Source organism: Lynx canadensis, chromosome B1, assembly GCF_007474595.2.
Source record: "Lynx canadensis isolate LIC74 chromosome B1, mLynCan4.pri.v2, whole genome shotgun sequence".
Lineage (NCBI taxonomy): Eukaryota > Metazoa > Chordata > Mammalia > Carnivora > Felidae > Lynx > Lynx canadensis.
The window spans coordinates 50,272,421-50,288,421 of record NC_044306.2 but is presented as its reverse complement, the minus strand read 5'-3'; the positions used below and the strand labels follow the sequence as shown (position 1 = coordinate 50,288,421).

The 16,001-nt window shown below is 39.9% G+C and overlaps 1 protein-coding gene across 2 annotated transcripts in view; it reads left to right on the top strand.

Moving 5' to 3' along the window:
• The window catches only part of INTS9 (integrator complex subunit 9), a 102,936-nt gene that overhangs the window by 32,753 nt on the left and 54,182 nt on the right, over positions 1 to 16,001 (top strand). For both annotated transcript variants that reach the window (XM_030312687.1, XM_030312686.1), the window contains exons 3-5: positions 7,361 to 7,421; positions 10,752 to 10,814; positions 15,287 to 15,426. In XM_030312687.1, coding sequence (XP_030168547.1) covers positions 7,361 to 7,421; positions 10,752 to 10,814; positions 15,287 to 15,426 — 264 coding nt within the window. The remainder of the gene's footprint in view (positions 1 to 7,360; positions 7,422 to 10,751; positions 10,815 to 15,286; positions 15,427 to 16,001) is intronic.

Here is a 16,001-nt window from a genome sequence, read left to right as displayed (position 1 = left end):
CTCTATGCACTGCGAAGTCATGAATTATCTAGGTGCTCCAGTCCTGAATTGGGCAATTTTAGCTACATATTTTCCCTTTCCCGTTCACTTTTGTCTTTACCTAATTCTGTGTTCTCACAGCCCTGGCTCAGCATTGGAATCCACTTCTATTCTCTCTTCCCCTTTGTCATTGTTCTTCTCTCAGAGGGAAGTTATACTAGAGGGATGATTGGCAACCCATATGTAGTTCCTTAAAAAAAAAAAAAGTGTTTTCTGTTGCTCAGGCCAGAAACCTTAGAGATACAGTTGGCCAAAATAGTATCCCCAGTCCCTCCCTAGCCCTTCGTCCTGCTTTATTTTTCTTCATAGCACTTGTCCTTACATTATATATACATATTTAGTTTATATGTTGTCTGTCTTCTCCACTAAAAGTTTTGTAAGGGCTGGGATCTTTTTGTTCACCACTGAATCCCCCTTGCCTAAAATACTTCTTGGCATGTAGTAGCTACTCAATATAAGATTTGTCCTATGAGTGAATCTTCTCTGGATTCCTGCCCTCTTGAGGTGTGATTTCATTATTCATTATAATCTTTTCTTTATCTTGAACCTTCCCATCTTGATTCAGTTCTTCCCATTTAATTAAGCTCAATTACTTCTAACTTAATATTTAAAAAAAACTTTTTTAACCTACTCTCGACTCCACTTTCCGTTTCAGCATTACTAACTCCTCTCCAGTCTATGTGCCCACACCACCTACCAGAACACCTCTCACTAGAATCACAAATGACTTCGTGTCATTAGATGCACGTTTGTCAGTTCTCATCCCCACTTGGCCATTCAGCATTGTTCTCCTCCATCATAATGCATTCCTGGTTCTCCTCTTCTCTAACTCTTCCTCTTCTTTCTACCTTGGAGATTCATCTTTTTTTGACTGACAATCATATATCAGAATTCTTCGATATCCAGTACTTAGCCATCAGAGTATCCACCAAGGAAATTTCCTAAATGCTCAGGGCTTTGATTACCATCTAAACAATAACCTACAAATGTGTATCTTTAGTTAGTAATCCTCTTCTGAGTTCCAGATTCATAAACCCAAAATGCCTACTGAGTTTCTCTCCTTGGATGTGGCTTTGGAGGTACTTCAAAACTCAGCATGCCCCAAGCTCAGCTCATGAATTGATGGTTCAGAAGAGAAGACCCTCCCAGACCTGGTTATCCCCCACAGTACCCTATCTTAATGACTGGCATGCTGTTCTGAAAGCCAGAAAACTGGGAGTTAACTTAGATATGCCACTATTTCTCATTCCCCGTATCCAGTTTTTCATGAAGCCTTGTTAGTTTTACCTTCTCAAACAGTTTCGAATTTAGTTACTTCTCTTTAAGTTCTGCTGCAGGTGTTATCGTATTTTACAGGCATTACTGCCAAGGCCTCCTCATCAGTGTCTTCAGTTCTGATCTTGCCCTTTTCTGAATCCAGAGCCATTTTTGTGTAACTTTTTCATTTTGAAATCACTTCAGATTTACAGAAAAGTTGCAAGAATAGTACAAACATCTCCCAGTTACTCTTGTTAACATTTTATCATATGTACTTTTATAATTTTCTGTTTATACATATGCATACAACTTTTTCTGACCCATTTGAAAGATACAGACAGGATGCTCCTTTACCACCTAAATACTTGAGGCCTGTTTCCTAGGAAAAAGGAAATTATTTTACATAACCACAATACAATAATCAAAATCAGGAAACTCACACTGGCACTATGCTAGTATCTAAGCTGTCTACCTTCTTCGTATTTCCCAAGTTACACCAATTCATATTCCAGTATAATGCCTTTTATAGCAAAAAAGAAGAAAAACAGTAGTGTTCCAGGATCCACTGCAGATCACACATTTCATTTAGTTGTTTTGTCTTCAGTCTCCATTAATCTGGAAGAGTTTTGCAGTCTATCTTTATGGCCTTGCCATTTTTAGGAGTACAGGCTAATTATTTTATGTAATGTCTTTCAGTTTGGATTTGTCTGATACCTCTGCATGATTAGGTTAGGATTATTTTGATAGAAATACCACACAAGTGGTGGTATATGTTATCAGAATGCACATGATATCAATTTTCTTCAACATTGTCTTGTAGAAATATACATCTAGTCTTGTCTCTCACCTGTTTAAAACGTTTCACTGGTTTTCATTGCTCTTAGGATAAATACCAAGTTCATCTTGGTATATTACGGTTTATGCCTACCCCTCTAGTATCTTACTTTTTATTTCCTTTTAGTTTCAAAGAAATCCTATTTCTTGCCTGGGAGCAGTCACACTCATTTTTTCCGTCAGTCGTAAAGGCTCTTCTCCCCCAGCCCCATCCTGCTTTCCCTGAGCCTACTTCACAGGAGCTCGTGTTTCAGGTCATTTACGACTTCAGTTTCTATATAAGAAGGACATAAAGATGGTATTCTGGTCGGGTGAGGGGGACAGAGTATGTGGGCCTCTTCTTGAAGTTTCATTTGAATAACCTATGTAAGATGTCCATGCCAAAGGCTGGTGAGAATTACTGGAGGAAAATATGGGTCTTGTCTTTCTCTGTTCCCTCCAACCCTGTCCTTTGGCCCAGTTTCCCCTTGAATCTAGGACTGTCCAGATCTCAGCTCAGTCATCAGACCCAGAGAAGTCTTTTGATGCTGCCTAGACCAGTCCCTCTTTAGGGAATTTTGTACCATCCTGCATCATCATTTTTAGTATCTTCTTCTCTATTTGTGTGATTACTTGTAATGTCTGTCTTCCCTGCTAACTTGGGGACAGGTATGTTTTGTTCACCGTCATATCACCAGCATGCCTGACACATAAATATTCATTAATGAATGAGTGAAGATGAACTATACTCCTACAGTACTACACCAAATATTGAAGTTCTTCCCTCCATGTTCCCTTTTTATGGAAACACTTCCTCCACCCTCACCTCCTAACTCCTATTCCCAGCTCTCCCACAATACCACACGCTGTCAAAGGTGCCCTTCCTATGTGAACCTGTAACACTTCTGCTTACCCCATCATGCTTTTATTTTATTCTGTTTAATTGCTGTTTACCATCTCGCTTTACTAAAGTGCAAACTCCTAAAACTCAAGGTTTATTTTGAACTATCATTACATTACAGTACATTGTTATGTGCACTTTGTATACTTGGCTCAGAGTAAGCTTTTATTAAATATTATTTGAATGAATGAATGTAGTCATGCCTCTTAGATTATTTTCTGATTATAAAAGTAATACATTTCAAAATAGGCATTTGGAAAAATGAAAAGTATAAGGGGAAAATGAATTGCATACCATGTTCATTCTAACTTTTGCTATTTTGTTAGGTAACAGATTACTTTTAAATGCCTTGGGTTATTTATTTACTTATGGGAATATTTTACCTAATTTTTATACTTAAAAAATATTTATTTATTTGAGAGAGAGAATGAGCGGGGGAGGGTAGAGAGAGAAGGAGAATCCCAAGCAGGCTCTGTGCTGCCAGCACAGGGCCCAACATGAGACCCAATCCCACGATCATGACATGAGCCAAAATCAAGAGTCAGACGCTTAACCGACTGAGCCACCCAGACACCCCGATAATATTTTACTTATTTAAAAAAAAAATTAAATAAACAGGGGAAGGGGATTAAGAGGCACAGACTTCCAGTTATTAAGTAAATAAGTAACAGAGACGAAAAGGACAGTCATTAATATTGTATGGTAATCTGGTGACTACAGTTCTCATGGTGAGCATTTAGTAATATGTAGAATTGTCAGATCAATATATTGTACACCTAAATCTAATTTAATGCTGTCAGTCAGTAATATAAAATACTGAAAAAGATCTTGTATACATGTTTTTTCTCGACTATAATATTTTTAATGGCATTCTTTTCTAAGAAATTATTAAATAGGGGATGCAAAGATGTGTTAATCTATAATCATAATTTATCTAATATCTTCACCTCTCATATTTTTTAAGGTATATTTTATGGAGACACTTCTTTTTCCTTGCTTTAAAAACTTAGGGGTGCCTGGGTGGCTCAGTCGGTTGAGCGTCCGACTTCGGCTCAGGTCATGATCTCACAGTTTGTGGGTTCGAGCCCCACATCAGGCTCTGTGCTGACTGCTTGCTTAGAGCCTGGAGCCTGCTTCAGTTTCTGTGTCTCCTTCTCTCTCTGCCCCTCCCCCGCTCATGCTTTGTCTCACTCTGTTTCTCAAAAATAAATAAATGTAAAAAAAAATTTTTTTTTTAAAAACTTAGGGGCCCCTGGGTGGCTCAATCAGCTGAATGTCCAGCTCTCAATTTCAGCTTAGGTCGTGATCCCAGGGTGGTGGGATGGAGCCCTGTGTCAGGCTCCCTGCTGTGTGTGAAGCCTGCTTAAGATTTTTTCTCTCCCTCTCCACTAGTCCCTCCCCCACTTGTGCACATAACTAACTAACTAACTAATACAAATTCTGTAATCATTAAGAGCAAAGTCCTAAGTCCCTTACCTTTTGGTAGCTTAAAGTGTACTGACTCTTTATGATTTAGTCATTAACTGAGTGGAACTCAGTAAGTAAATATTTTCATCTCTGTAGTCAGTATCCCTTTGCCTTTTGGTGACACGTCTGTGGCCCTCATTTTTGGCACTATTGTTATAACATGGCCATGCTCTTTGAGCAGTCATTCCCATTTACTGGCAATTTCTCAAATCCAGAATAACCACAGGTGTTTTATAGAAGGCTTTGATGTGTAAAAAAAGTATTTAGCAGGAGTTAAAACTATAGGATCTTAGGAGCACCTGGCTGGCTCAGTTGGTAGAGTATGTGACTCTTGATCTTGGGGCTGGCTGTAAGTTCAAGTCCCACGTTGGTAGAGATTACTTAAAAATAAAACCTTAAAAAAAAAAAAAAAAAGGTTGGGGGGGGGTACCTGGGTGGCTCAGTCAGTTATGGGTCTGACTCTTGATTTCAGCTCAGGTCATGATCTGACTGTTCATGAGATCACACCCCATGTCAAACTCTGCGCTGACAGCATGGAGCCTGCTTGGTATTCCCTCTCTCCTCTTGCTGTATCTCTCCCCGACTTGTGTTTTTTCTCTCTTGCTCCCTCTCAAAATAATAAACATTAAAAAAAAAAAAAAGTACAGTATCTGAAAATTTTACTTTTAAAAAAGTTATTTTTGGGCTCCTGGGTGTCTCAGTTGGTTGAGTGTCTAGTTCTTGATTTCAGCTCAGGTCATGATCCCAGGTTCATGGGATTGAGCCTTGTGTCAGGCTCCATTGTAAGTGTGGAGCCTGCTTAAGGTTCTCTCTGTCTCTCTCTCTCTCTCTCTCTGTCTCACTCTCTCCTCCCCTCCCCCTCCCTTCCTCCCTCCACCCCTTTCTGGCTTTTGTACTCTCTTGCTTGCTCTCTTGCTCCCTCTCTCGCTCTCTAAATAAGCAAACAAACAATTTCTCTGATAAGCAGTGTACCATTCTGATCATTTGTTGAAGACAACTAACTGAATCATTTATCTGTATTTGAAGGCTGATTTCTGTGTGTCTGATGGGAACAGAATGCATGTCCTATGATTCAGTTCACTTTTAAAGGGAAGTGAATATTTACAACCTTCCTTTAGAGAGCTAGCATGCACAGAATGAGAACATATTCACACTGTTTTGTCATTACATTTTTATCTGATGCTTGGTTTTTTTACAACGTTTATTTATTTTGGGACAGAGAGAGACAGAGCATGAACGGGGAGGGGCAGAGAGAGGGAGACACAGAATCGGAAACAGGCTCCAGGCTCTGAGCCATCAGCCCAGAGCCTGACGCGGGGCTCGAACTCCCGGACCGCGAGATCGTGACCTGGCTGAAGTCGACGCTTAACCGACTGCGCCACCCAGGCCCCTGAATGCTTGGTTTTTTAATCTGACCTGGCAGTCAATGTATTTTTCAAGAAATAAGTCTATAAGTGAAGACACACTGACTTTGAAACGATGGGAATTAAAGAGCTAATGATAGAGATATTTTTCTGTGAGGTTAGTGCAGAAACTCCCAGAGTTTAAAAACAATTTATCAGGTATAACTTATATGACCCAAACTTACTCTGCTAGTAGTAATTTTCATTCCCAAGTATGAAATCAAATTCTCACTTTTTGTTAAATCAAGCAAAATGTAAACAGAATGTAGGCAAAAGTATGTGGGACTTCCTAGTCTTTACATTCTCACACCTTCTCTGTAAGTTTTGAATTACTTCAAATTAATAGTTATCCCCCAAATTCCTATTGTTTTCTAAAATTAGATGCATGTGTATTTTATTCAGGCTTTTAGCCTTTCCTAGAAGATTGGAAAATACACAATATTTATGTTTCTTATTTTCATTCTCTTTCACCTAATTACAAAGTCAGAATTTGATAAACCTATTTGGCAAGAGGCTAAGGGACTGTATATTAATTTGGTTTCTGATTGTAGTCTTTTAGTCCCACACTGTTACCTTGCCCTTAATTTTTACTTTACAGACTAATTTTGTGAGGAGGCGCTAAAATCCTGTTGCCACCCAACTTGTACTCCCAACGTGCTTTTCTTCACCTAACACCTTGATCATTAAGTTCTTCTTTTAACCAGCATATTTCTCCCTAAGGTATTTGCATTTTCAGCCTTCAGCATAATTCTGGTAGTCAACTGATAGCACACAGTTAAATCCTGAGATTGCCAGAAGTGCATGATTTCTGAATCTAGACCTTCTTAATGTATCCTACACGTGAAACGAGCCTCACCTCCTAGAAATTATTCACCTATGCTGTCATTTTGTAACACTCAGGAAAACTAGGTTCGTTTTCCAGATTTGGAAACCCAAGCCACAGGTGCAAAGTGACTAATCCACTTATAAGCAGTGAATGTGGAATGTGGACTTGACCAGAATTCAGGTACTGTATTTTTATTTGCAGTGAATTCAGACTGATAGGCAGCTAAGTGTTCTTGTCAGAGCACCTGACCCCTCTGAGTCTGTTTTCTCATCCACAGTATGATGATCCTGTTTAGCCTTCCTCGCAGGCTTGTTGTCAGGCACAAGCAGGGTGAAGTCAGGGGCAGTAATTGGAAAACTGTAAAATGCTCTAGTGTCTCATCTTTCTTTTTTCTCTTCATTATTTTGCATAGGATTCTTTTAATTTTCCCAGTTGAGTGCTAAACTCTTTGGCTTGTTAATGTTCCATCGCCACATAATTCTTAAGCTTGCTACAGTGTGGTTATTTTTCTTTCATCTTTTTGATTAGTATTTTGGATGGACATTGTTGCCAGTAATTTCAAACTGTTTTCAACTTTATGGAGATGATAACAGTCACCATGAAATCACTGAGGACTGTAATCGATTTAGGATAATTTAATCTTTTGTTTTGCAGTCCCAGGCTGTCTAATCTTCCTGGCTGGTCCCTAAAGGATGGAAATGCTTTCTTGGACAAGGTAATGATAACTGAAGCATATCTATACCCAGTGGAAAGCCATCTTGTCACACCAGAGCCACCGTATAGTACTGTGACTGATGGGTTCATTTTTTTCTCAATATATTCTCTCAGAAAAAACCCAAGATCCATGTAGGGTCTTCAGTACTTGGTGATTATTGTCTTTAAAAGCCTTTTAGGGAATCTCAGTGTTCAAATTCAGGTCCAATTTGCTCGTATGTAAAAATCTAAAAACTTCTGCTGCAAATACATTTTATCACCACAGAAAGAAAACTATTATTTTTAGAATTGCGATGAGAGTTTCAAAGGTAATACTGATAGAGAGTTCCATCCAATTCATTCTATTTTCAGGCTAGACTGACACCATGACTGGAAAGAGTAAAACTTTAAAAAAAAATTTAAAAAAAAAAGACTTTAAAATCCTCAAGTATGTGAGTTTTAAACTGCTTCTATCCATGCTTAGGGAAGGTGGGGCTTTGAAAAAAGTTTGGTTCTTACTCTTTGGGTGAGGAGAGGCCATGGAAGATTGCAGGAGGGCAGTGTCATCATCTGATCAGATCTCTTGCTGCCTTGTGGGGAACAGACTATGAAGCCAGTGTTTAACTTCCCAGGCAATGTTCTTGGGGGAGTGGGAGAGTAACATGATCTTGAGTGAATTCAAATTGAGGGCCTTCCAAACTATGAACTAGGATCTCACTCCAGCCTTTCCTGGTAGCCTGGAATGGATAACCTTATAGGTATGAAAAGAGAGCACACAACTAGGAATCTAGGATTTGGGGCCCTACTCTGACTTTAATCATGGACTAGCCCTACAGTAAATGACTTAAATAACTTTTTTCTTCAAGGCTATTAAATTTTTGACATTGGATTATCATCACAATAATTCCTTCCTCTGACCAGTTTTTAGGCAGTTAATTTATAAATGAGAGACCAAAGGTACAAAAAATGTTAAAACTATAATCTAGTCACCTTTTCTCCTAAAAAAAAATCACAGGCAAAGGAAGGTCAAAAACTGTGAAGCTCATCCATGCCGTTCTCAGTCCTCTAAATCATTCTTCCTCTCCCAAGTTTCACAATTGAAAGACTAAAGAAATTTAAAGATCCTCAAAATGACTCATCCGCATAAGGCATTTCCTTCTTGTAATAGGTACTGTTAAATAAAGAGGGGATCTTTTTACAGAATTAATTTCTGTAACTGCACCCCAACCTCCAGTGCAAGGCAAATGCATAATTTGAAACCAGGTTTCCCTCATAGCCAACTATAAAATTATGTGACATTCAGAAATCTGTGCACCTGATTTCAGCCTAACTCTCCTGCTGGCTGTAAATCATTATTCCCTGAGAAAGGCTCAGAAGCATCCCATTACCAGTGCATTGTGAGCGAAAATGACTTGCATGTGTATGTGGGAGCATTTCATTAGAAGGGAGTGGTGAATAAAATACAGGGGCACTGTAAGTGCGTGGAATGCAAATATGCTTCTCCAGGCCAGAAAGCGTCAGAAGAGGCTCTGTCATGTGAGCTAGACATGCCCTGATGTGTAGCATTATGGAGAAGAAGATTACATAGCCAGTTTAAGAGCAGTCAGGGCTTTGAAATTTCCCATGATTTGTCTCTAATCATATTTAACCTCATCCTAAGGGAGTTGGGAGTCTTCTCCCATTAAACATAATTGTTCATTTGTTTTTAGCTAGCAGGTACATTGTAATTAAGAACTATTTTCAGTCTGTTTTTGGCTTAGTGTTTCACTGTTTAAAAGGTAGTCATATAAAGAGAGGAACCGGAACCAGAGTTTACTGTGGAAGGTAAGGGGAGGAAACCTTCTGTCAAGGTTCTGATATAAGACCTGTAAAATTCAAAAGGAGAATTGCATAGTTAATACCCTAATTTCGGATAAAGATTGAGAATAAAACCATTCAAGCTCCCATGTGTAAAGACACTTGTATATGAATATGTAGAAATACATGTTCAATGACTAATGAAAACATGATGGAACAAAATTCTAACAGTATTTTTCTTTTTCTGGAAAGAGCAAACTGTCGAGCAAATTCTCACTTTTACTGGTTTCCTTATAAAGTCACAGAAGACTTTGACCTTGATGAAGCAAAAAATCCTCCACAGATTTCAGTTTCAAGTATAATGTGGGAAGATAGCCACTCGAGTGGCTTTCTGGAGGCATTTGTAGCAGACCCCATAGGTGGCCCCCTCGTGCCTCTTCAGTGTGCTGCTCTGTCATAATTTCAGCTGCCCATACCTGGATGAGTCTGCCAGAGAGTTTTCCCCTGAAGCTGCACAAATGCAGGAGTTACCATGTAAATAAATATCCTAGATCCGTTGCCTCTGAGGAGGGTAACTCCGAGGTGTGTGTTTCACACCATTTCTCAGAGTTCCCCATGGGAAGAAGTCCCAGCTGCCCACAGTGGGGTACAGCTTAGTAACATACCCATGATCAGCCCCCTTCCTTTCCCCTGATCACCCATCAGGGCGCCCATCCTCCTGCCCTTTTTTCAGCACTTCCGTGTTAGCTTGCACTCACCATTTTCTCAAGGTCTGTTTATGAGGGAATTCAAACTAAGACATATTAAATATGGTAGGGCACAAGCAGAGTAGGGAATTGTACTATATTCTCTTTCTATATAAGTGTACTTTTTTCTTTTGAATAAATACATGTGGTTTATAATCCCAAATGAATTGTGCGCTCCGTGAGGACAAAGGTTACGTTCACAGAGGTGATAGTAGTGGTGGTGGTTTAATCCCTACCCTCTGCGCTTCATCTCCCTCCTTGCTTGCCCCTTGTCCCTCACCCCTCGATCTTTGGTAGGAGGAGAAAAAGCCTCTAAGTCGTTTGTCCTTGGCCAGGACTCCTAACCTGATAGCATAACAAAATCATTAGAGGTGCTTATTATAAATATAGGTTTCAAGGCCTCATATCCAGATTTCTAATCCCTTGATGGAGCCTAGGAATCTTTACTTCCATCAGCATTCCCAGATGATTCTGATATTGCTGGTATAGGCTATGTAACTATTACTTGGGAAGCACTGCATTGTGATTTAGAAAGCAGCGTATATCCACACATGCTTGAAGAGACATCGAGAAATGCGCATTCAAGCCCCAAGTCAGCCACCAACCAGCGTTTTTTATCCTGCATAAGACACTTAACCTCCCTGAGCCTAAACACGAAAGCAGTTGGCCTGAATAACCTTCCGACTTCCCTCCAACTCTCTAGCAGTCTGTGATTCTTCATGGAAATTTTGGTTTGGGGATGAAGTTTCTTTGGTGCTATATCTGTTAGATATCTCTTCCTAGAATTTTTTCCTTTTGGTTTCTTTTAGGAATTAAAAGAGTGCTCAGGTCATGTATTTGTGGATTCTGTGCCTGAATTCTGCTTGCCAGAGGTAAGATGAAAGTGATTCTTATTGTAGAAACAAAGCATATCTTGTCATCTCTCAAAATGGAAGTCAAGAAATAATCTTAAGGGGCTTAGCTTTCTGTTTTCAAAATGAAATGAATCTATTATTCCAGGCACATTATCATGCAACTAAAATATAATCATTTAGGAGCCTTTTATATTATCTGTAAGAAATTTAACTCTCCTTTTTGTATTCCTAGCTCTTTCTATAATCCCCACTGACACTTGTACCAGGCATAGTTCTGAGCATGATACAGAAATAACTCAAGCCTTTCAGTTTTGTAATTATATCCCTGTGTCTTAGATTAGCAATACTGTTTGTAGTCTTGCTTACAGTGGGTAATTGGGAATTGCTGTTATTCAACCAATACAGTAAACTGTAATATCAAATATTGCTTGAAATTCACAGATTCTGATTTGAGCCACGGATACCTATTCACTTACATATTATTATCACAGTGACACTTGTTTTAAGAGTTTGGGGTCAGTTTTATCATTTTAAAGAAAACAAAGGTCAGTTTCCATTCATTTAATTTTTTGTTTCCTTGTTTTTATTTATTTTGAGAGACAGAGAGGTGAGTGGCAGAGGGTTAGAGAGAGAGGGACGAGAAACCCGAAGGAGGCTCCAGGCTCCAAGCTGTCAGCACAGAGCCCAACACGTGACTCAACTCAGGAACCATGAGATCATGACCTGAGCCAAAGTCGGACACTTAACCAACTGAGCCACCCAGGCGTGCCCCTGCCCCATTCACTTTAAATGCAGCTAAGTAATCTCGGTTGACAGAGTCCTGATCTCTAGAGCGGTCTAGATGGCACTCTCAACAGACAAAGTATAGGGAGGCCAGTAGCTAGTCCCAGGTTCCTAAGGAAATCAGTGAGAAGCTACCATCCTGTTCTTTCCATGTGCCCAGTGGATTATGGTGCCTCTAGAAAATACTGTCACAATTCAGTGCCAGAAGAAAATTTGAAGTACTATTTCCCTTATTTTTGTACTCTTTCTCCGTCTCTTTCCATTTTAACACCTTCTTTGATATTCTGTAGATAAACTTATTTCTCTCGTTGAACGTAGTGTGTATGTGCCCTTTTGGAGTTGTGGAGCAAGATTGGTAACTGAAGGTGGCAGACAAGGGAACAAGTTTGAGATAAAGTAGTAAGAGAAACAGTGAAGGTAAAGAGTTGCCAAGAATCCTGAGCTCTTCCTAACTGCTATTCAAATCTTTTGCCACCTTCATTTGTCATTTAGGAATTGGTGGGGCAGGTCCCCATCTGTTCAAAGATTCCTAATCCCAGGTGCTGCATTTATTTTCAGCTTGCTACATATGGCACTGACTGCAGCAACCTTCAGTTTATGGACCACAGTGTAGAATTTATGAATTGGTGTTCTGATGACTTTCGGACCTGCTCCATGGAGTACTAATCAATTAGAAATTGGAATTAAACAATTCGTATTTTGGGCACCTGGTTGGCTCAGTCAGTTAAGTGTCCGACTTCGGCTCAAGTCATGATCTCACGGTCCATGAGTTTGAGCCCTGTGTCAGGCTCTGTGCTGATAGCTCAGAGGCTGGACCTGCTTTGGATTCTGTGTCTCCCTCTCTCTCTGCCCCTCCCCTGCTCATGCTCTGTCTCTCTCATTTAAATGTTTTAAATAAACATTTTTAAAAAATTACTATTTCACAGTTCACCTTTTGCTTGGCTAAAGGATTATTGATATATTTAGGCTTCTAGAGCTATGTAAGTTTTTTCAGCTTGTATTGTCTGTAGTTGTGTCAAGTTAGTATAGTCACTATTTTAAGGTAGAGGCAGGGCATTGTATGATTGGGAGAAAATAGGAGAGTCACAGAATCAGGACAGATATACTTATTCCAGTGCAGTCTTCAGAAACTTATAGGTGACCTAATCCCAGTCTTCCTGGAATTTAAAATCTAGTGCAACTACCTTAAATATTTTTGTATCTGCCTAAGTCCACACTGTAGACTGAGTATAAAGTCTAGGGCAATATAGTAAGAAACCAATAAATTATGAGTGTTTGACCCAATTCATGGTCTATAGAACCCAAATGTCTATATACAACAAGTTTAAAATTAAAATAATCTTTATTGGATTTTGAGTGAAAGAATGTAAACAAAACATAAATTGCGAGTATATAACATGGTTTGGATGTTAAATTTATTTCTCAGGAAAAATGCTTATGTAGGCACCCTTGATATATATACAGACAGAATATATATGTATACATATATTTTTTTCTTCTAGCTGTCCTTACCAAATTTCTAATCATTCTAGACTCTGTGGGCTGACTCTTACATATTAAAGAGAAATTTCAAACTCACCCAGTTTCTCTGTGCAAGAGGGAAAGGAGATGCTTTTGAGCTTTCTTGTTGTTTCAACCGCTGTTTTCTTCTGTTTTCTAAAGTTTTTTTTTAAGTTTATTTATTTATTGGGGGGGGGGGTGGGGAAGGGCAGAGAGAAAGGGAGAGAAAGAATCCCAAGCAGGCTCCACAGTGCCAGCACAGAGCCTGACACAGGGCTCAATCCCACAAACTGTGAGATCATGACCTGAACCGAAATCAAGAGTCAGACACTTAACTGATTGAGCCACCCAGGCATTCCCTTGTTTTTTCTGGATCTGTCACTCTGCGATTATGTCTTAATTTTCTTATTTGTTTAAGAATGGTTCTAGAGAGGTAGTAGGGAATAGAACTATTGGAATGTTACATGACCCTTCCTTATGAGGATATTGTCCTGGAAGTGCAATGCACACATGGAGTTAAGGGTGGTGTAAATTAGCTGTTACTGTCATTAGGCATTTTATTCACACAGATTGCCATTGCCCTAGCAGTGAGTAACTTCTGACCTCTAATCTACATGCTGTCCTCAGGAGCTGATTATCTCTTGGCGGCTTTATTAAATTAACTTACTTTGTATGTAAAGCCATTCAACCAGAAAATACCCACAGCCAAAATGGCAAACTGTCTCTATTATTTGCAAGATGGCACAGAGCTCTTTGTTCTTACTTCTTCTCTGTGGGAGACATAATAGCTCAACAACCCATTCTCCCAACTAAAACACTTCCTTGACCTTACCCTATGCTGTCCTTAGTACACCATACAATTTCTCAGAGGTAACTTTAGTGATTGAGACAATGTCTCTGAATAATCGCAATTCACTTTCCCACAGAAAGTGCCAGTTCTAATGATGCATTCCTCCAATAGCAGTGCACCTAGGCCTGTTTTGCACTTGGCTACCACAACTGGGAGGGGACAGAGATGAGTCACACAGGATTCTTACCCTCAGAGACATTTAATATTGGGGGGACAAAGTGGTGCTTTGAGGAGCTGTTTTTACAGAATGGCAACAGTCATAAGAGGGGCATCTACATAGAGACACCTGGGTGGCTCAGTTGGTTGAGCATCCAGCTTGGCTCAGGTCATCATCTCACAGTTTGTGAGTTCAAGCCCCACATCAGGCGGATAGTGCAGAACCTTCTTGGGATTCTCTCCCTCTGTCTCTCTGCCCTCCCAAACTCACTCACTTTCACTCACTCTCTCTCTCTCTCTCTCTCTCTCTCTCTCTCTCTCTCTCCACCCCCCCCATAATAAATAAACTTAAAAAAAAAAGAGGGCTTCCAGAAAATGCCTTGGTAATTCTGAGAAAGAATTGTGTTTTTTTCATCTGGGCAAATCAGGAAGATTTAACAGAGGAAGTGAATTAAGCTTTAAAGGACAAGTAGGACTTAAATATATGGGGAAACATTCCTTTCTGCTGAAAGAGTTTTCATAAAGTTTACTAAACACGAGTGGCATTTTCCCTCACCTGCCAACCTGTCTTTCCCTTTTCATGTGACCTTAATAGTGGAGTAAAAGGTAAATTTAAGGTTAAGGCTAGGGCAGAATATGACAGTATAATTTCCTTTTGTGATTCTGACACTAGATTTGTTTTGGATCTATATCCAGCACTAGTGGTCAAAATTTCCCTCTAGAAGAAAAAGAAGTTTCCTCCTGCATTTACCTTGTGAAGGGCTAGTTTGTGCCTAAGCTGCTCCCTCTGTCACCAGTAATCCATGGCAGTGGTGCATTAGATTCGCATTCCCCTCACGGCTTCTGTCGTGCTCTTTCTGCTTCACGGTACCTGGTTGCACGTGCTAGGCAGCAGCTGCTGAGACGTCCTGTTGTCATTTCCCCTCATCTGCCTAACTCAGAACTCTATTTCGGTAAAATCTGAGCGCTGCTGGTGCACTGACTGGCTGCATTCTCGCTGTTAGCCATCCTGTCCTGCTACTTAATGCCAACATTAGGAAACATCCTAAAATGAGAGAATAGAAGCGTTGCGTGAAAGGCATCATTATTCTGTAGTACAAGAACAACTCCTCTGCATTCTGACAGCATCATTTTTCAGTCACATCATGTTGATCTATGTGCCCTGAACAGATATGTATCATTCCCTCCCCTTTCTTTTCAGACCGAACTAATAGATCTGTCTACGGTAGATGTGATCCTCATCTCTAACTACCACTGCATGATGGCACTGCCCTACATCACTGAGCACACTGGTTTCACAGGCACAGTGTATGCCACAGAGCCCACCGTCCAGATTGGCAGGTGAGAGTATTTATTCTCCCAGCAGAAAGTGCCTGAAGAACTCCTTCCTTCCTTGGTGACCATTTAACAGAATGTTGTGCCAAGAGTGATTGGTGTTTCCTTCTGAGCAGCTAACCCAGAAGTAGAATTGGTGTGAGTAGACTACTCTCCACAAATAAAACAAGCATTCATTGGAATTGCCTCAAGATTAATGCAGCAAGTAGTCTCAGTCTTTTGTTTGGTTTTTTGAAACAAAGAGTGGAAGAAGGTGTTCGCAGAGACAGGTCCTCTGTGCAGATGACCCTAATTAGGGGAGGTAACGTTGAGTAAGATGTCACAAAGATGTAATGCAAAGAGCTTCAGGAGAAAGGAGCATAGCCTATTGAAGAAAAGAAGAGATCGTATTACTTTGCTTTCAGAATTTCCTCCCTGTATGATTTAGCACAGACTGTAAATGGAGACAGCTTGTAGAAAACAGGATAAGTAATTAGATGGTTAAGTTGACTGTACTTGTGACAGGGTGAAACTCAGAGCTCTAAGGAGTAAAAGGAGCCTGCCTTTGTCTCTGAGAATGCTCTGCTATCTCTTCCTCTGCC